Source organism: Cervus canadensis, chromosome 29 (genome assembly GCF_019320065.1).
Source record: "Cervus canadensis isolate Bull #8, Minnesota chromosome 29, ASM1932006v1, whole genome shotgun sequence".
Lineage (NCBI taxonomy): Eukaryota > Metazoa > Chordata > Mammalia > Artiodactyla > Cervidae > Cervus > Cervus canadensis.
The window spans coordinates 2701137-2723051 of NC_057414.1; the positions used below are offsets into that span (position 1 = coordinate 2701137).

At 49.7% G+C, this 21915-nt stretch overlaps 1 protein-coding gene across 1 annotated transcript; it reads left to right on the forward strand.

The window, feature by feature from the left end:
- The first annotated feature begins 9224 nt into the window (after positions 1 to 9224).
- On the forward strand, positions 9225 to 18444 carry FZD4 (frizzled class receptor 4). Its single transcript, XM_043451823.1, has 2 exons — positions 9225 to 9835; positions 11985 to 18444. Exons 1-2 carry the CDS (start codon positions 9551 to 9553, stop codon positions 13311 to 13313), a joined length of 1614 nt encoding a protein of 537 aa, XP_043307758.1. The 5' UTR covers positions 9225 to 9550; the 3' UTR covers positions 13314 to 18444.
- Positions 18445 to 21915: the final 3471 nt, after the last annotated feature.

A 21915-nucleotide genomic window follows, 5' to 3' on the forward strand; every position in this document is an offset into this window, starting at 1 on the left:
AAAGTGGAGAGAATTACAGTGGGTACCATACAGGTCTGTTCATTTAACAAATATTTTCTGAGTACATTCCAGGCATCAGGGGTATAGTAACGAATAAGACATTTAAGACCCTGTCCTCATGGAGATTCTTTCTAGGTAGGAGAGAGACAACATCATTAAATAAGCCAGTAGGGACTTCTTTGGAGGTCCAGTGGCTAAGACTCTGCACTCCCAGTGCAGGAGGGCCAGGGTTTGATTCCTGGTCAGGGAACTAGATTCCATGTGCCACAACTGAGAGTTTGCATGTGAAGAATGACCTGCTGCAGCCAGGTAAGTAAATAAATATTAATATTTTTAAATTAAAATAAATAAATAATTGAGTAAATAGCCAAGACAGTGACAGGCCTCGGTACATGCTGGGAAGGAAATAAAACAGAGGAAGGAGTAAGTGACTGAAGGGAGGGGTGAGACAGCGGTGTCCAGGGCGGCCTCGCAGAGGAAATGCCGTTTGTCAGGAGGAAGCAGCGACGCGAGGCTGGGGGAGAGCGGCCTTCCAGGCCGAGGGGACCACGGAGCCTCCGCGGCAGCAAGCAGCTGGCTGGACTTTAGGAACAGAAGGAAGGTGGACGTCCGAGAGAGCCCTGAGCACGCAAAGGGTGTGAACCAAACGGAGGGGAGCCGGCGCTGTGCAGACATGATCCACTTCACTCCAACAGCAGTGGGGAACCACCGAGAGGCTTTCAGCAGGAGCAGAGAGCCCGTGGCGGAGGCTGTAAGGATGCCCCCGTTTCTGGGTGGAGAAGAGACTGCCGCTGAGCAGGTCTGTTGAGAGAAACAGTCGTGAGTGAGTGCTGATAAGGGTCGGCCAGTTGGAGGTGGTGGAGACGGGGCGAGGTAATCCAGGTTTAGGATATACTCTGGAGAGCCGGTGGATTAAATGAGGTCATCTACGCATGGAAGGGGCTCCATCAGATGCTTAGGTAGAGAACAGAATCTGGGACAGCAGGCCCATCACAGTTGCCTAAGTCAGAGAGGAATTTGGCAAATACTGAGGTCACAGAGCAGATTAGCAAGCTGGTTCGACCACTCTTTTTTTTTTTAAAAAGTTTTAGATTTTTAAAAATTAATTTGATTTTGACTCCACTGGCTCTTCGCTGCTGCAAGGGGGCTTGCTCTAGTTGCAGCAAGCAGGGGCTGCTCTCTAGTTGCGGAGTGTGGGCTTCTCAACGTGGTGCTTTCTCTTGCTAGAGCACAAGCTCTAAGGGGCATTGCTTCAGTAGCTGTGGCATGTGGGCTAAGCTGCTTTGCACGAAGCATGTGGGGTCTTAGTTCCCTGAGCAGGGATCAAACCCGTGTCCCCTGTGTTGGCAGGCAGATTCTTAACCACTGGACCACCGGGGAAGTCCCTTGACTACTCATTTCTATGTGCCACTTGGGCAAGTCACATTGAGGACCTCAGTTTCCCCATTCAGAAATGAGGAGTGGACCAGGTGACCCCTAAGGCAGCTGCCAGAGCCAACATCCTGTGAGTCATTTTTACGGACTGTATCAGTCAGGGTTTGATTGAAGCAGAGTCACTCTGAGTGAGGTAGAATCAAGAATTTATAATAAGCGTCAGACCTTACAAAATGCGGAAGCCAGTGGAAAGTACTCTGCAAAGGTACTGGATGGAAGGGACTGCAATCAACAAGAAAAGCTCTGCACAAAGTTTGGGAAGTCGAGGGCACATTGGAACTACAGGGACAAACTGGATCCCGTGCCTGACTCTAGCCACCTCTAATCTTGAGGGTGCAGATGGCCTGCAGAAGCTCCAGCCCTTGGCCACAGAATTACTCACAACTGGCTCAGGATGTGGAGAAGCTGAAGGAGACAGTGCAGGCCTAGATGCTGAGCCACCCGGCAAGTGAGCCAGCCATTAGGGGCAACGCACGTGAACTGCCACGGCGCCTGGTACCCAACACTGACTTTCAGGGTATAAAGTGCGGCTTCACCTCCCCCTCGCCAGTCTCGGGACAATTTCTCTTGTGGCTAATGCCAATCTGGAACCAGGCAGGGAAGGGAATTTGGGGAAATGTAGTTCTACTGTAGCTAAACGGACACAGTACAAAGCTACCACAGTCACTCTCTGTCAACTCGGCAGTCACACACCCTTCTTTAAACCATGTGTGTGAGCTTAGTCACTCAGTCATGTCTGACTCTTTGTGACTACATGGACTGCAGCCCGCCAGGCTTCTCTGTCCATGGGGATTCTCCAGGCAAGAATACTGGAGTGGGTACCCAGGGAATCTTCCCCACCCAGGAATTGAACAGGGGTTTTGGGGGCTTCCCTGGTGGCTTAAACGGTAAAGCTGGTGTGTCTGCAATGCAGGACACCCGGGTTTGATCCCTGGGTTGGGAAGATCCCCTGGAGAAGGAAATGGCAGCCCACTCCAGTATTCTTGCCTAGAAAATCCCATGGACAGCAGAGCCTGGTAGGCTGCCTGTCCATGGGGTCGCAAAGAGTTGGACACGACTGAGCGACTTCACTTCCTGCATTGCAGGCAGATTCTTTGCCAGCTGAGCTAAAGAATTCTAAAGACAGTGGTACAATCCTGCCTTCACCTAACATGACCCATCTGTCGCTTGTGCAACTGAAAACATCACCCCATCTAAAGTCCCTTTATCCTCCTTTGGGTGATAGTCATTCTTTCTCTAACAGTCACACTCTCCTTTGATAATCTGTCCCTTTACTTCTGCTTTGGTTATACGATGCTGAATAACAAACCAACCTAAACCTATAGGCATTGCAACTGACTGAATGTTTGTGTCCTTTCAAAATTCACTTGTTGATTTTCGCCATATAAGTTAATTAAAAATAAATAAATAAAGGAAAAAATTCATATGTTGAAACCCCAGTCCCCAATATGTTTGTATTGGAAATGGGGATTTGGGGAGGTAATTAGGTCACGAGGGTGGGTCCTAACGAACGGGATTAATGTCCTTATAAAACAGACCCTCGAGAGCTCCCTTCTTCCTTCTGCTATATGTGCATGCATGCTCGGTTGCTCAGTCATGTTTGACTTTTTTTACCCCTTGGGCTTCAGCCCACCAGGCTACTCTGTCCTTGGAATTCTCCAAAGAATACTAGATTTGGTCGCCATTTCCTACTCCAGGGGATCTTCCCAACCCAGGGATCGAACCCATGTCTCTTGCATCTCCTGCAACGGCAGGCAGATTCTATTCCACTGAGCCACTTGGGAAGTCCCTGCTGTGTGAGAACACAGCAAAAAGGCAGACATCTATGAACCAGGAGGTGGGCCCCTTCCCACTGAATCTACTGGTTCCTTGATCTCGGACTTCTCAGGGTCCAGAGCTGGGAGAAACAAATTTCTATTTATAAGACACCCAGTTTGTGGTACTTTGATACAGCAGCTCAAATGGACTAAGATAGACATAAAACAATAAGTAATATGGGTTTTGTGAGTCAGGAATTTGGAAAGGGTGCAGCAAGGATGATTCTTCTCTGCCCCATAAGGTCTGGGCTGGGATGATTCAAACAGCTGGGAGTAGGAGAAGCTGGGGCCAGAGACCCCATTTCCAAGATGGCATCTTCATTCACATTTCTGGCACGTCGCCTGGGATGACTGAAGGACAGATCTGTCTGGGACTGTCTGCTCGAAAACCCACATGTGGCCTCTCCTGTATAGTGGTATCAAAGTAATTGGACATTACAAGGCTGCTCAGAGCTCTAGAATGAATTTCCCAGTAAATAAGGTAGAAAGTGCGTGGTTTCACGACGTAGCTTTGGGAGTCACCTAGTACCACATCATATTCTATTGGTTGAAGGATTCCAGAGTCAAGGAAAAGGAACATACATTCTGCCCTTTAATGGGAACAAGGTCAAAGAAACTGAGGCTATGGTTTAAAACCACCATCTGTAACTCTGTCTAATCCAGTTCATGCTTACCCTCAGCAGATGGCTGGCTCACCCATTGGTAATTATTTAGCACCATTTTCATCCCTGTTCACTTCTCACCTGTGTCACCTGACGAGTGATGCCTATAAGAATGTTATTACAGGTGCCTTCTTTTCCATGCTTCCCAAGGTTTCTTGGAAACTTACACATGCCTCACAGCTAAACTCACATTCCAATTTTTCTACTCTCAGGTGAATCCCCTAAATGTATCACTCTCAGGTGATCCCCTAAATTATAACTCCTTGGCTTGAGACCCCTGCTTACTGCCTGTCTTGAAGCATGTGTGATTCCTAATGACTGACAGTAATGAGATGGGTAGTCAACTAGCCAACAAACAGTGATAAGAAAATGTCTTGAGCTAATTTATGAAGTAGAGAAACAGGCTTCTGAATCAAACAACAATTTGAGCCAATACACTTTTCTACCTTACAGGATTTAGGAATTGGCACAATAAAATAGAAAAGATAAATGATTGGTAAAACAACCAAGTTCAGAAGAAAGCTGAAAGCTGACTTGCAGGAGTGGCTCATACAATAGACTCGACCATCATTCTGGGACCAGCTAGGCTATATTTTTGGTGGTCATCTGTATCCGGCAAACAATGAAGGTTCTTTTTCTGAAGAACTAGAGCACTTATAGCTTGAACATTCATTCATTTGTCTAAGTATCTATTGAGTGCTTTCTTTGGGTCAGGTGGTATTTTTCTTTGCTGTTCAACAGCACAATGGTGAAAAAGACACAGCCTCAGAGGGTTTTGAAGGAGACGGAGGAGAACAAAACAAAAGAAAAAACTAAACTGTAATACAGTAAGGGAGTTCCAGAAAAAGCACTTAACTATAAACAATTTTGTTTCACTCTCAGTCTCAATCTCCGATGTTACTGTCTGCTCTGTGAAGGCAGGGGCCCCCTTTTATATCTGCATACCACTCAGCATCCAGCTCAGTGACACGTCCATAAATGTTTGCATTATGTGTTGCCGCCTGCAAAGGTTCTTGATTGCCCATCTGTACATTAAACCATCACCACCAACAACAGTGTCCTCTATAACACCTTATGGTTGGAAGGAGGAATAACCGGGCTTAGACTCCGTGACACCCAAGAGTTCTGTGGTGACTTGATTCTTATATATATTTATATATAAGAATCTGCCTGCAATGCAGAAGACCTGGGTTTGATCCCTGAGTTGGGAAGATCCCCTGGAGAAGGAAATGGCAACCCACTCCAGTATTCTGGCCTGGAGAATCCCATGGACAGAGGCGCCTGGTGGGCTACAGTCCACTGGACACAACTGATTGACACTTTCACTTTACTTAACCCCTTGGGGCCTCTGATTCCTCAACTTTGAGCTAGATTAGTGTTCCCTTCTGGTTCACTCAGTCTACATGTTCTTGGGTGCCAGGGAAGATGCAGCGCTCAGACTGCACATGGATGGGATGGGGCATGGCTTATCCCCTGCTCTGTGGCCCCGCAGTAAATTCCCAATCCTTATGAGGTTTTAGTCACAGTGAATTTCTCCTTCAAAAACCAAACAGGATAAAAACGAACCACTTTCTTACATTTTCTATCAAGACAGCTCTTTGTGAGTTTTAAATGTTCTGTCCAGATTCAAAGAAGCTGGTTTCTTCATGAGTGGTTGGAATAAGACTTTTCTTGGAAGCTACTGAATATGGATTAGTTGGATTGTTTCGCAGGAAATAAAAAGCAGGCTCTAGGGTGACTACTTCAGCACTTAATTGGGTTAGCAAAGAACTGCAAATGAGAGGTTTCCCTTAGGAGGGAAAGGATGTTTATGGGCCACCTCCCCCACCCCCTAGGTGGTGGATTTTAACCTAAACGTTAGTCTGCAAATGCAGCCTTTAATTTAGGAACCATTACAAGAATCTATTAGAGCAGAAAATGTCAGGTTGAAAAATTAACACATCACAGGAGTTAATTAGAACCCAGCCTCTCATTAGATGCAAATGGAGAGCCCTCCAACTGCCCAAGAGCCCGCTGAAGTCATGTTTGTTGCTGCTCCAAAGTGGCTGCATCTTTGTTACTCAGGGAGTGGATGGAGGAAGCTGCCCAGGCTCTCAGGCCAGAGCCACTAGGGACCCCTGGCCCATCCTTTAGGTTAACAGAAGGTCTGTTCTCAAGTCCCTATCTTTGACTCCTCTCGGGCCTCCCAGGTGGTTCAGCGGTACAGAATCCGCCTACCAATGCAGAAGACGCAGGTTCGATCCCTGGTCCAGTAAGATTCCCTGGAGGCAGAAATGGCAACCCACTCCAATTTTCTTGCTTGAAAAATCCCACCAACAGTGGAGCCTGGTGGGCCATCGTCCATGCGGTCATAAAGAGCTGGACATGACAGAGTGGCTGAGACTCAGCACGCACCTCTCTTGAACAGTGCATGTCGCAGGGCAGGGAGCCTGCTGCCTGGAACTCCCTTGGGGAAGCGTTTTCTGCAACAAAGACAAACATGCCATGCCTGTCACCAGGCGCAGACTGGCGACTGTGTAAACCACTCGGTGAGAGGGAGGCTCCAGGCCATTCAGACTTAGCTCTAAGTCGTGGGCTTTGTTTTCTTTCCACATTCAGACTGAAATGTGATTCCCCGGGCTTTCTTTTTTGGAAAATACCTGCGATGAGTTCCATGCTGGGAAAGAAAAGCTGTTGACAGGAAAAGCTTCTGATGGGCAAGGGGCTTTTTCAAGGGCTCTCAAAGGAGACAGTCGCATCAAGCAGGCCGAGGCAGAGATGGCAGGACTCTAGGAATGAGAGGTCCAGATCACAAAAGGGTTATCTGTAACCATGGATTAGGTGGAGTTTCGGGCAGCTTCCTCTGTTAACACGGCGCCACGCACAGACTTTCGGGCCGGAAGATACACATCTTCACTGTCACTTACTGTGTGTTCTTGGGCAAACGGCTTACCCTCTTGGAACGTCAGTTTGCTGAAGCCGTTGTGTGAAATGCATGCAAAGTGTGTAACACCATATCTGGTGCAGAGTAAAAGTTCTACATGAGTTATCTGTTATTGATTTGATAGTAGTATTCCTTCAGCCAACACAATGAGCTGCTTCTGTGTGCTAGGCCCTGTGCACGGACAGCTCCTGCTTCTTGACCTCATAGAATCCACCGCTTAATAAACCGTGTACACAAATCTTTAGCAGAAAGCAAACCCCTCTGCCCTCCTTGCAAGTGCCCAAGGAGAAGTGCCAGCTGCCCACAGCTCTGCTTTGTCGAGGAGCTCAGAATTCTACCCTTTGAGCAGCCCTCTAAATTCAGCTACTTCTACCTTCAATTTAGCCACAGTTCTCTCTGTGGGCACTTACACATGGAGTTACTGTTATCTGTTTATTGTCTCCTCCTGTGAGTTCCCACAAGGTGAGAACTGTCTATTCATTTAATTCATTTATTCATCTCTGTAAGCCAGTGGTCTCATGCATTACTCTGCAAAGATAAAGAGAAGATTCAACCCTGCTGCTGAATACACAAAAAAAGTTCCCAGCTCGGAACTTTTCTGGGGAAATAACCCTGCTCCCCCCGACTCCCACTTTTTTCATTTTTCAAAGGCCTCCCTTCAGCCTCTGTTTTTTCCCTTTTGTTTTCTAACAATCACTGGTTCTGACGGCAGTTTCTTCATTTCTTTGAGGGGCAAATAGAGTCTCCTTCCCTGGAAGGTTATGATGATGGCTGGAGACCTTGCAGCTTGTATGTGCCTAACACACTTCTAGGCACAGAGCCAGATAGCAAAAAAAAAAAAAAAAGATTCCATTCTTGCCCTTACCCAGGACTGGCTGGTAATATATACAAGGCTTAAGGTGATTACCACATGAGTGGTACTGAGGTCCTTTCAACTTGCATCCACTTCTGCTATATGCTAGACTTACCTGAAATGGGAGGACATAAACACACATTAGAAACTTGGTCCCTGTCACCAAGTTCTTGGAGAACTGTGGTAAGTGTTGGACAAAAAGCTCTCAGGAAGAGAGCAGAAAAGCTCTTAACCCAGATCCTTAGACCTGGGCTGCAGGAGATTTCCACAACATCAACAATAACCAAGTTATTTGGCACTTACGACGACGGGCCAGTCAGTGTGTGCAACAATTTACACACATTATCTCATTTAAGTCAGAACAACTGTGTGGGGTAGATATGAACTTCCTTATTTTACAGGTGACCCATCTGAGGCTCTGCGAGGCACACTGGCAGTGCTGCAAGGACTAAATCGTTTAGGAATCCACCTGCTGAGGCTTGGGTGGAGAGTGTGGGCTAGCACCAAGCTCGGCCGAAGGAGAGGAGGATGGGGAGACTGAGAGGGTAAAGCTGGATCAAAACACGGCTGGCATGATCCGCAGGACCCCCGCAGAAGCAGAGAAAGTTGGAAAGAGATGCAGGAGGCAGGGCGCGGTGCGGGGGGATGCCCGGAAGGCTGGGGGAGGGCAGCCTTCCCGGCCCCCTCCCCACCCCGCCAGCACCTCCTGCACAGGTCAAGCTTCTCCCCTCCCGCCCTCTCGCCCTCCCAACCTTATTTAGAAACCGTGTCCCCGAGACAGGAAGGGCGGCGGGCCGAGAAGCACGGAGCGTCCCGGTCTCATTTCCTCTCGAATCCCCCTGTGGAATTTCATTTCGTACGGTGAGGAAATCGGAGCGCGAGGCAGTCGGCGGCTCCGGGGCGCCCCCCTCCCCCGACTCGCGGCTGCTGGTCGGGCCGAAGCGGGGGGCGGGAGCGGGGCCGGGCTGCACGCCGGGCGGGTTGGGGGGCGCACGGAGCCGCGCGCCCGCGCCGTGCCAGGCGCAGGGCCCCGCGTGCGAAAAGTCTAATCGCTCTGATCCTCCCCGGTCTCTTTATGGGCGAGGACCCCGACACCGAGAGGCCGAGCGGTTTGCTCCGGGTCACAGCCGGCAGTTTAAAAACCACGATCTTCGTAAATAAGCCCGAAACCCTGTTTCTTTGTGTACGTTTCGCTGCCCGATGGGGAAGCGGCCAGGGGCCGAGGGGACAGCTGGAGGGCAGCAAAGGGAGCCGTCGAGATCTGGGGGCGCGCCGCCCCCCCGGGAGAGAAGGGACGCGCGGGCCGGGCTGGGAGAGCCGCAGCGGCCTCCGCTCCCGGCCCCAGAGCGCCGCGCACCGGGTGGGAGGGAGGTGAGCGCCAGGGAGCGGGGCGGGCCGCCCGGGGCCGCGGGGCGGGGCACGGGGCGGGGCGCGGGGCGGGCAGCGCGCGGCCACTGGATAGGTGCGCCGTCCGTCGCGCTCCGGGCCCGCCCCCGCGAACTTCCAGCGCCGCCTCGGGCTCGGGCGGCGGAGCGGCGCGGCGGCGCGGGGTGCTGGCGGGCTCGGCGGAGGCGCTGCGCGGACGTGGCCGGCGCCGGCCCGGGGCTCGCCGCCCGTAGCCATGACCCCCGCAGGCCGTCCTCCGGCCCTGGCTCGCGGCGTCTAGTGCCCCCACGCAGTCGCGCGCAGCTGCGGGAGAGCCAGCCGCTACCCCTCCGCCCCGTCGTCGTCGCCCTTGGCGCCTTATCGCCCTCTCCCCGGAGCCCGGAGCAGCGCGGGCGGCCGGCGGCCCCGTGCAAACTGGGGGTGTCTGCTGGAGCAGCCCCCCGCGCCGCCGCCGCCGCCGCCCCCGGCTCTGGCCATGGCCTGGCGGGGCGCAGGGCTGCGCGTCCTGGGGGGCCCCGGGGGCGTCGGGCTCAGTCCGCGGCGGCTTCTGCTGCTGCTGCTGCTGGTGGGGCCGGCGCGGGGCTTCGGGGACGAGGAGGAGAGGCGCTGCGACCCCATCCGCATCTCCATGTGCCAGAACCTGGGCTACAACGTGACCAAGATGCCCAACCTGGTGGGGCACGAGCTGCAGACGGACGCCGAGCTGCAGCTGACCACCTTCACGCCGCTCATCCAGTACGGCTGCTCCAGCCAGCTGCAGGTGGGCGCCCCCTCCCCGGGCGGGACCCCTGGGGTAGGGGGACGCCTCCGAGCCCCGGACTCACTCCCCGGGGCCCTTGCCAGGTCGAGCCCCCTGTGCCCTACCTAGGTCTCAAGGAACGATATCTATCCGGGAAAAGTGATTTCCATCCCCACCCCCACTTTGCTGTCCCTCCTCAGGGACTGGAGGCCAAAACGTTGTGTAAGTCATCTGGCCTGCGAGAGAACCCGCTCTGCACCCCGCCCTTCCGTCTTTCTCCTCTGCCCACCCGTGTCTGGCCAAGCCCCTAACCCCAGCGGAGCTGAGAGTTATCTTTGCCAAGGATTCTGGCCGCCGCTTCTCGGTGGGCGAGTGCTCTGCACGGCAGCCAGTTGCAGCTAAGACTTGGAAGGGAGTGATAAGGAGACAGGGAATTTCTGCTCCCTCGCCGACCTCCTTTCTCCCCCGTATTTTTTGGGTGTGTTATTAAATGCAACACCCCTGGCCAGTTTTCTGCAGAATGGCCCCTCGCGTTGTCTTGCATGATTGTAGAGGTCATGCTGTAGAGGTTGCGCTGGCTTGAGTTCCTTCTTATTCTCAGGGTTAAGGGCAGGTTTAGTACCTGGAGGGGGAGAAGGCATCACTTGGGGAAGAGGTGATATAGTAGGGTCAAGCTCCAGAAGGTAGTTTGTATATTGGAAGTTTTTTTTTTTCTTTTTTCCCAGTTAAAAATGTTAAAGCTTATGTAGTCATATAAAAAATGTTCTTCCTAACATAATAAGTGAAGAAAGAATTTGTATACACGGGTGATTATAATCTTACCACAATGACAAGTTCACTGAAAAAAAAAAAAACTGGAAAGAAACTTTTAAAAATGTTAACACTGGTTGTGTTTCTGTTGGAAAGGCTATGAGTGATTTTTAGAAATTTAGAAAAGAGAGAACTGGTAGGGGGTGGGGTGGGGCGGGGAGTGGAAGGGAATAGAGGATAGTTCTATAGTTATCCAGGCTGAAAGCTTTGGAAATCTGTGGTTCTGGTTGTAACTTCTAAGAGATAAACAGGCAGGCAGTTGACTTACTAGGTGCATGTTTTTACATAGGTCATCTGAAAAGTTGGATGGTGGTTTCAGAGGGATGGTTGGGATTAGACCTGTTGCCGGTGAAATGTCCCTGTGGAAGTGTCAGGATTTTAGAACTAGGTTATAAAAGCTTAGGAAAGTGATTCTTGAGCTCTCAGTTTGGAAACAACACATATCCTGACATCAGTGGCAATTTTGTTGGCAAAACAGCTTTTCAGGGATATATATTTTTAATTACATGTATCCTGGGGAGGCAGCCAAGCTGTTTTGAAGGACAGGACGAGATCCCTTTACATGCTGGAAAATAGTTACTTGTAACTCTAGACTTCATAGACAACATCTGTAAGGAGCCAAGCAGACTGTTTATCAATGCTGGAGGAATTGAGGACAGCAACTGGACTCTCCCCTGCTGGTATTGCAGTTTCAGGGACTGAACATTTGTATTTTCCTATTGTGCTTCATTATTATTCATTGAGGAAACCTGGCCAAACAAAGCCCCTGATACCCAGAGATTTCAACGTTTAACAGTGTCTCAATGAGGACATTTTCTGTTTCAATATGAGACTGGTTAAAAAATAATTTGGGGGAATAAAATAGAGGAAGGAGAGACTATTAACATGACAAAAGCCGGATCTACATTTTTTTGAATATTTATTTTTATGGTAATAAAGAAATGGGGATAAAAATAAATCACCCCATCACCCAGAGAACTGAGTCAGACTGATCAGTCTGTCCAGTTCTTTCAAATAGTAGCTGAAAGGGGAGGGAGGCTCAAAGTCAGCTCTTTAAGGTTTATTTCCCTAAGTGTTGTGCAAAAGGGGATTATGTAATGCTTTGGGTCCCTTTTATATATTTATTTATCTATGTTCTCCTGGAAAGGGTTTATTAGACCCAGAAGAAGAAAAGGGTGTAAGTGATGGATTTTAGGCAAGCTCATTTGAGGTCAGAGTCAACAGTCAGATACCCCTATAGACCGATTTAAAAGTAGATATGGACTTTGCCCAGAAGCAAGTCAAATTTGTGCAAGCCTTCAGTCAGACTTCCATGTCAACTGTCACTGTTTTCTCTGTTCGTTTCATGACTTTTTTCCAGTTCTTCCTTTGTTCCGTGTATGTGCCCATGTGCACGGAGAAGGTCAACATCCCCATCGGGCCCTGTGGCGGGATGTGCCTTTCAGTCAAGAGACGCTGCGAGCCTGTGCTGAAGGAGTTTGGCTTTGCCTGGCCGGAGAGCCTAAACTGCAGCAAATTCCCGCCCCAGAACGACCACAACCACATGTGCATGGAAGGGCCAGGTGATGAGGAAGTGCCCTTGCCTCACAAAACCCCCATTCAGCCCGGGGAAGAGTGCCACTCCGTGGGAACCAACTCGGATCAGTACATCTGGGTGAAAAGGAGCCTGAACTGCGTTCTCAAGTGTGGTTATGACGCCGGCTTGTATAGCCGCTCGGCCAAGGAGTTCACCGACGTCTGGATGGCCGTGTGGGCCAGCCTGTGCTTCATCTCCACCGCCTTCACTGTGCTCACCTTCCTGATCGACTCTTCCAGGTTTTCCTACCCGGAGCGCCCCATCATCTTTCTCAGTATGTGCTATAATATTTATAGCATTGCTTATATTGTCAGGCTGACTGTAGGCCGGGAAAGGATATCCTGCGATTTTGAAGAGGCAGCAGAACCTGTTCTCATTCAAGAAGGCCTTAAGAACACAGGATGTGCAATCATTTTCTTGCTGATGTACTTTTTTGGAATGGCCAGTTCCATCTGGTGGGTTATTCTGACGCTCACTTGGTTTTTGGCAGCGGGACTCAAATGGGGTCATGAAGCCATCGAAATGCACAGCTCTTATTTCCACATCGCAGCCTGGGCCATCCCCGCGGTGAAAACCATTGTCATCTTGATTATGAGACTGGTGGACGCAGACGAGCTGACTGGCCTGTGCTACGTGGGGAACCAGAACCTGGATGCGCTCACGGGCTTTGTGGTGGCCCCGCTGTTCACCTACCTGGTGATTGGGACTTTGTTCATTGCTGCGGGGTTGGTGGCCTTGTTCAAAATTCGGTCAAATCTCCAAAAGGACGGGACGAAGACAGACAAGCTGGAAAGGCTGATGGTGAAGATTGGGGTCTTCTCGGTCCTGTACACCGTGCCTGCAACCTGCGTGATTGCCTGTTATTTCTATGAAATCTCCAACTGGGCGCTCTTCCGGTATTCCGCAGATGACTCCAACATGGCGGTGGAAATGTTGAAAATCTTTATGTCTTTGCTGGTGGGCATCACTTCGGGCATGTGGATTTGGTCTGCCAAAACTCTGCACACGTGGCAGAAGTGTTCCAACAGATTGGTGAATTCTGGGAAGGTAAAGAGAGAGAAAAGAGGGAATGGTTGGGTGAAGCCTGGGAGAGGCAATGAGACTGTGGTATAAGGCTAGCCAGCCTCCACGCTTTCCAGATTTTGAAGGGGGAATGCCAGCATTGGGGTGCAAGTGCTACTAAAAAGCTTCATGCAGTGAATCTCAGTTTGAACAAACTAGCAACACTTCAGTGACCCCCCCCCCACCAATAACCCACCACCACTCTCCCCCCTCCCGCTGCCCATCTGCGCCCAGCATGGTAAAACTAGTGATTTTGCTGCAGACTTTGGAATGATCCAAAATGGAAAAGCCAGTAAGAGGCTTTCAAAGCTGTGAAAAATCAAAACATTGATCACTTGAGCAGGTTGCAGCTTGGAGCGTGGAGGTCCTCCCGAGATTCCAGGAAGTCCAGGGGATGCTGCTTTTCCCTACAGGGTGGGATTTGAGCTGTGAGTAGGCAACTTACAGGGAGAAAGATTAACTTTTTTTTTAACCCTTTAAAAGTTTTAAATACTAACTGGGTCTTTGAGACAGCAAAGCGATCTATAAACACTGGAAACACTGGGTTCAGAGAAGTGTTACAAGAGTTTTATAGTTTGGCTGATCTAACATAAACATTTTCCGGGTGCACTGTCTGCTGTTTAGAACTTTGTGGATTGCTCGCCCAAGAGGTGGTGTCAGAATCTTTCAGTGCCTTTGTCATAAAACAGAATTGTTTGAACAAACAAAAGTACTGTACAAACACATATGAGGTATCCCGTGGATTTTTCTTCTCTCTCTCCCTCTTAAATTTCAACAGCTCCGTCCTAGACCGCTGCTGTTTTCTCCATTTTACATTAATGACTCAAAATAGGTATTTTTATAGGAATGTTTGCACTGCAGCGGGTCTAATGAGGGGGGAAGGAAGGGCGATTCACTTTCTTGACAATCACTTAATTCAGAGGAAAATGAGATCTACCAAGTCGACTTACCTTACCCACCCCAGAGACCGATTGCATTGAGCACCAGGGACTTAATATATTTTACTTCGTGTGATTGTATCTATGCAGACGCCAGTCTGGAAGAGCTAAAATGTTACGTTTCTTGGCAACTTTGCATTCACACAGATTAACTGTATAATTTGTGTGTGTCAATTACAATTAAAAGCACATTCTTGGACCATGACTTAATAGTTACTCAACTGACTTTAAAACTATGGTCAGCTTGCATTCTCAGAATGATAGTGCCTTTTTTTCTCTCTTTAGCATAAGAATGTTATCAGAGTCTGGTCTGCTTAGCACAGTGGAGACTTTCAATTTTGTAGAGGGGGCTAAGGACAACTAATCCAAACTACTTGGTGCATAATTGTTTCCTAGTAATTGGCAAGGGCTCCGTATAAGATTTCATTGGAGGCAGTGTGGCCTGGAGTATTTATGTGGTGCTTAATGAATCTCCAGAATACCAGCCAGGAGCTTGATTGGTTCGTAGGGAATAAAGTGTAGACCATATGAAATGAACTGCAAACTCTTACAGCACAGGTCTTAATTGCATTTTGCAGGGGTATCCAGAGCTTTTAAAATGTATGCTTTATATTCCTTGCAAGAGGGTACCCCCTAGCAGCCTCTCAAAAGTTGCAGTTCTTTTAAAATCGTAACTCGCCTTTCTCTTCAACCCGCTGAGGTCCTCTGATCACCAGATCTTTGGGACAGATTGATGTCACAGGTTGCTGTCCTTGAAGTTCTGCTTGGTCTTTGCTTTAGCAACTTTGGGGTGATTCTTTATTTATCCCTGCCCTTCCCCCCCTTTAAAACAGGTAGGAAATCTCTTTTATCCCATTTCTTTGTGGAAATGTGTCTCCAGGGACTAAAAATTGCAAATAGGAGTTCAGATTATGGAAATAAGCATGTCTTTGTCTGTTTAAGCTTTATGCCCCTGGTTTGACATTTTCCTTTCTTCTCTGTTTTGCTGTGGTTCTCGAGCTGAGATGAAGATGCGCGTAAGGACTGTTGCCTGTTTTGGAAGGCAGAGTCTTGGGGCCTCGCGCACAGATGTTAAGTGGGCACTGGTGGCCCCCACTGTGTGTTCTGGGCCTGACTACCTTGGCTGGGCTCTGGGTCAGGGCTCCAGGAGCATGAGAAATGCTCCCCAGAAGGGCCAGTTGAACTCCATCTCCGACTGCATCGCCCCTGAAACGTAGAATGTGAACTCCCTGTGCTGCTCCCAGACGGTTCCCAGAGCTGGCCGGGGCCCTGGAGCGTGCACCCAGGGGCAAAGCCTGCCCTTACTCACGCTCCTCTCCAGCGTCTTGGGAGTTGCTCGGCAACTCCGGCCGAGGAAAGGGAAGAAGGACCGAGCAGGGGTTTGCAACGCAATTCTCTTTGTAATGCTTCAGTGACTGGGTGACCCAGGCAAGCATCCTAGCAGAGGGCCAGCCATGGAGAGGGTGCTCTGTGTTTATGAATGATGAAATAGTGACAGTAAGAGTACTTGGGTGAACCTGGATGCCCAAGTTCTGGAGCTTTCTGGGTTGTAGAATGTCTCTTCCATAAATCTCTTGCCTTCTTGGGGAAGTATATTTGATCGGAACTGGCCATTGGCACACACTGGCAATGTCACAGGATTATAGGTTGTTCCTTTCACATTCTGTTTACGGTTTTAGGAAAGGAGTTTTGTGGCTGAGGAGTTAGTTATCAGTTACCTTGAAGTGAGTTATCATCACCTCTTAAGTTGGTTTGAAAAAACAGTTAATTAGCAGCACATTTATTGAATGCCAGCTGCGTGTCATGCCCTGTGTTAGGCACCTTAAGGGACATTGGGGAGGATCAACTCTGTTCCTCTAACCAATCTGACCTGGTTCTGCTGAACTTTGCCATTGGTTTCAGGAGGAGCAGGGGCTCCTGAATTGCCACCCATTTCACTGTCTCCATCCCATAAACCTCTTCCTGGTCTTTCTAACTGTAACCCATCATTCCGCCCTTCCCAGGGTTCCTTGCAAATCCATGTACAGGGGTTTTGCCAGAAAGCATCAACTCTGTTACAGGACAGTCTCTATGGAAACCTCCCCGGACGATCATGAACCTTGCCTCCATCTAATGTGGCTTCCGGGGCAGGCCGTTCAGGGCTCGGGGTTTTCTAGTGACTTGCGCGTGCACGCTAAGTCACTTCTGTCATGTCTGACTCTTTGCGACCCTGTAGGCTGTAGCCCACCAGGCTCCTCCATCCAAAAGGATTCTCCAGGCAAGAATACCAGAGTGGGTTGCCATGCCTTCATCCAGGAGATCTTCCCAACCCAGGGTTCAAACCCGAATCTCCTGCATTGGAGGCAGATTCTTTACCACTGAGCCGCCCAGGAAGCCCATCTAGTGACTCACAGGTGAATTTGAGAACAGCAGCTTGCTAGGGAAAAGGTTAGGGTTCTTCCTCTTTCTCAGAAATCCAGGAGAAGTAGGTATATAATTGTAACTTCCTACAAAATCCCTTGGCCTCGAAAAGGCCCAAGGGCACCTCTGTCAGCTTCCTCTCTGGCAGGTTCCTTTCTCCTCCTCCATAAGGGCCACACCTCAGGGCAGAGGAACCTGGGGAGAGTGAAGCTGACCAGAACCGCCTGATGGAGCGCCTTGGTTGAGTCATATCCTTTTTCCTCTGTGGAGACCCGTTTCCTGATCCCTGAGACTGCTCCTGAACTGGCAGCTTGCTCAGGGACCTCAGCCAGGAGGAGGGACACTCATTCATTTCCCCGAGGTGCTCTCTGATTTTGCTTTCCCCTGGCCCTCCGTCTCCTGCGTCCCCCAAGCCTGGACCCCAGGAAGCTTCTGTGTCTGGGTTCTGACACTACCAGTACCCCAGCTCTGTCCTCTCTGCCCCCCCTCCCCAGCCTCCTGGCCACTGAGTTCAGTGCTGGGAACCCAGCTGAGACCTGAGGGTGTGAAGGGGGACCCCACAGCCTCAGCCCTGGAAGGCAGACTCACTTGAGATTTCACCAGGATGTGCACACGCCGGCTTCCTGTGAGGGGGCCACCGCCGCAGCTGGAAGAGGGCTGTAGAGTGCCCCCTGGGAGGAGCCCCCAGAATCGATCTACGTCCTGAATTTCATTCCGTGATGGGGGAAGTTGGAGAGAATTGCTGTGCCAGCCAATTACGTCACGTCATTGGACCCTCGGCGGTTCTTTTTGCTCCTTTACCGTACTTGGGCTCAGAGTCCCCGCTGGGTTTGTATTACGTCTGGCCAGGGACTGGGTTTCTCATCTTTCTCCAGGGCCTGGGGCGTAGATCTTGGAAACTGCAGAGCAAGGATCAGATCCCAGAGCCTTAACTAATGGATTTTGTTGCGCTGTGACCTTGGCAGAGCGGTCTGCTGCCGCCTCTTGTCCTGGTGTGTGTGGTGATGCCCACTGGGCATTACCCGGAGAGAAGTGAACCCCGGAGCCCGCCCCGACAGGCCTCTACCCCGCGGTAAACCCACTTGCTGTTTCTGTTTCTGATTTACCTTGTTTGCCTTCTTTGCACCAGCAAATCCCCAGTATTCACCCAGGCAACTTGAGGGCCTGCCTGGGGACCCATGAGCCATGTCCTCCAAGCTTAGGGAGCTCCCTGATGGCCTACAGTATTTGGTATATGACCACTCTCATCCCAGCAGGCTTCCCCGGAGGCTGCGCGCGCCCCTGCCCCCCGGAGCCCGGGTCCATCTGCCCTCCCACCATCCTGCCAAGGGCTGGGGCCGGCCTGGCTGGGGCCTTTGGGAAGGCGACGCTGACGTCGCTCCCAGTGGGGCATCTAGGTGGCCCTGAATCTCTTCCTACCTCACAGGGATGTTGTGAGACTTTAGACGGGAGGAGGACAAAGGTTCCCTGAGCTCTTGGTAGGCAAGGTGGAGTAAGTATCAGGTGTGATCTAGACACAGATGAAATTCCGCCTGCTGCTGCGGCGGACAAGCTCGTGCCATGTGGCCTTTCTCGGTCCCCCGGGCCACCCGCAGCCCCAGCCCCCTTGAGGCCACCCTGAGGGACTTTCAGATGTTCGACATTAGAGGTACCAGGCAAAGCCCTACGACGTGCCCTGAACAAATTGCTGAACGTCAGAAGAAATGGACCGTGCTATCGAGGATGTACAAACGTATGTCTGCATTGATGTCTGTACTGTAAATTTCTAATTTATCACTGTATAAAAAAAAATAAACTTTGCTATTTAATTTTTGTATTAAAGGAAAATAAAGTTTTGTTTATTAGCTGGTGTGTAATTTGGCCTCTTCCTGCAGGTGTCTGAGAGCCCCTGGGAAGCACGCTTACCCAGCAGGGAGAAATAAAGAACTGGGTTTGCAGGGCAGAGGCACAGCCTTGTCTTCTTTTTGCTGATGCAATTTTCCCCCGTGGGATTTCTCCTGGGTCAGCCAGCCCTCTGAGGTCCAAGGGCAACAGAATCCATCACTGCTGTGATCGTCGGTAACTCTCAAGTGGTCACATGATGCTTCGGATGTGACCATAGTTCTCAAGCTGTCACTCCATCACACCCTGTTTTGGCATTTTCAGTACATGTGGTGACCATTTTTACATACCTTCTCAGTCCCTTTGGCTTAATGTTGCAGCCTGAAAAAAGTTTTCTTATCATTGCTAGAGTTCAGGCCACTGCAAAGGGGGAAAGGGAGCTTTTTTTAACTCCAAATTTTTTGGGAAAACAAAAAACCCAACCTTTTCCCCCCCCCGGTTACACAATGGTTGTGTGTTGTGTAATCGACATGGGAGTATGTCGCATCAGTCAGCCAGGAAAATGACTTCTTCAGCTAATTTTATAAGTTGGGTGGTCTGTGTCCCCATAGCCAGAAAAGTCATCAGACAAAGCAAATTCAAGGCCTTTATCAGGACATTGCCATGGGAGCAAGCAATATTATGGACCACACAGGCACACAGGGAGGGGAGTCTTTGCCATCGACTGGAGATGCTGTTGAGGTCCCTGAGGAGAACGTTGGCCCTTTTGGTTTACCTTTAAGTTTCTTTCCACCCTTCGGTTTTACCTGAACACCACTCGGTTTTCCTGTGTGTAGAAAGCCCAGGGAGCAAGAATCTGCAATACTCTTCTTCACTGCAGATTGCTCTTGTTCTTTTAAATCCAACTGTACCTGAAGGGAGGCATGTAATTTAAATTCTCTTCCCTGGAAGACAGGCTGTGTGTCTCATTTCATTACCTACTCATTATATAGTTACGATGTTAGGGAAAAGTCAACACAGTCTGGGGGTGAATTCATGATAAGCCCTTGCACTGATACAAACCCTTTCTGGATAGAAAATGCTTTTATTTACATGATTTCATTTTACGCTCATGTCACCTTGGAGGTAAGCAGGGTGGGGCACCACCTCGCTTTAGAGAGGAGAACTGAAACTTAGGGTGAGGGACTTGCCGAGGGGGACCTCTGTAGGTAGGTAGCCTGTTGGCCAGCCAGGCTCTCTCCTGCTTAGCCCAGGATTTTGTTTTTATTCTATTGGGTTGGCCAAAAAATTCTTCTGGGATTTCCTTACGATGGCATGGGAAAATCTGAACGAACTTTTTGGCCAACCCGATACAGTGAGTTGCGAGTTGAATCGTGTCTGCCCCAAAGACACACGGAAGTCCTAATGCTCTTTACCTATGAATGTGAATTTCTTTGGAAATAGGGTCTTTGCAGTTATAATCAAGATCAGCTCATACTAGATGCATGCCTGCGTGTTAAGTCACTTCAGTCGTGTCCGACTCTTTGCTACCCCAGGGACTGTAGCCCACTAGGCTCCTCTGTCCTTGGAATTTTCCAGGCAAGAATAGTGGAGTGGGTTGCCACTTCCTCCTCCATGGGATCTTCCCAACCCAGGGATCGAACCCGGGTCTCCTGCTTGGCAGGTGGGTTCTTGAGCACTGAACCCCCTGGGAAGCCCCATTCCTCTGATGTCTTTACTGCAAATAGTTCACTGAGAAAGGATAAATGTTTCGGCAGGCAACTCAATAATGAGACCGGGCCATGAGCTTCTGTTGTTTAAGGGTTATGTAAGTGATCACTCTGGTAAGTTTATCTGTAAGCTGGACACCCCTAGAATAAACCCCAGGATCCTGGACACTCAACCGACCTGAACTGGTCTTAGCCGCTCTCCCCATCCACCCGCCCCTGATGGGAGCTCCTTATGTAGGGCTGGGACCTTGGCTGGAATGTGGCCGAAGGGTTTTTAGCATTTCTGTCCTGAGAACTGATTTTTTCTCTTTCCCATTTTAGCTTTCACATGCAATCATAATTTTAAAGTTGAGCAGACTCTTGACTAAAGAGGTCAGCCTTGGCCTCCTGTCTTCAGAGTTGCTGTGAACAGAAATAAACCACACTCGGAGAAGGGCGTTGCCCCCTGCTCGGTTTTCCTTCGTGCAGCTGGGGTGTAGGATTGGGAGCATCTCGGTAAACATTTTGAAAAGATTAGACCTGCAAAGATTTAGTCCAAAAAGTTTTCAAAACGGGAACTTGCTCCCACCCAAAATTCCCAGAGTCGGGAATTTTCCTTCGGACTTTTTCCTTCTGTCTCATCCTTAAGGAGAAGAGAACCCAAGGATTCATCTGTTCTCAGGCAAAGGCTTCCAACTTTTCAAACTCACTGGGAGAAAGAATAAAAAGTAAGATTTATTACATTTCACATCAACTGCCTGATTTTCATCAGCTTCCCACATGGCTTCCTATAAGCCCCGGATCTGGTTGTCGCCCAAGAACCTGATGAATCTCACGGATAACCCACATTATCAATGCCTTTCTCTCTAAGAGATGAAATGATTGGCTATTTACCTTTTCCAAGATGCCAAAGGACTGCATCATTTCACTCGAGAGGAATTAAATGTAGAGTGCAAAGCACTGAGACAGGGTTGGTAAGTCAGAGGAGAACCTGTCCTAACTCCGTCGTTCTCTGTCCGCTGCCTTGCCTTTCCATGGGTGTTTCCCTTCGTCTGCAAGGACTCTGCCCTCCTTCAACCAGGCTGTGTCTAGTCTTCCTTCGACATTGAGATCTTAGGTCACCTCTCCTGGGAAGATGTCCCCGACTGACCTTCCAACTTGCCACTTCCTGCCTCCTTTGGCTTCTTCTTTTTAATACTCGTTTATTTGGCTGTGCTGAGGTTTAGTTGCAGCACACAGGGTCTTATGTTGCTGCACACAGAACTCAGTTGTGTCACGTGGGATCTAGTTCCCCGACCAGGAGTCGAACCTGGGCCCACCCACATTGGGAAGGTGGAGTCTTAGCCACTGGGCCACCAGGGAAGGCCCACTCCCATTGCTTCTTTTTTTTTTTTTCCCATTGCTTCTTACCACCAGTAAGTTTAAGCCTCTGTGCTTTCAACTCTGGGAGCCTTGATTGTACTGTTCATAACAGTCCATTGATGTTTCCTTCTCTCCACCAGAATGAGCAGCCTGATGATGACTCTGAGTACCCAAAGATGCCCACCTGCGTGTCCTCAGGGCCTAGCAAGGGTTTCGGAAATATCTGTACAGAAACTAAGGAAGGTAGGGTAGAAGAAAATGGTGTTTTATCTTGTTAGGTGGGGGCTTTGGTGACAGATGTGGCCAGCATGGGAAAGAAAACCAAAGCTAACAAGAGGCATCACATAGGCCCAAGTTTCTGGAAAAAAGCTTGGGGGTAATAGCAGAAAACCCCATAGTCCTTGGCTGTGAGACTGATCACCTACCCACTGTGTTGCTTATTGT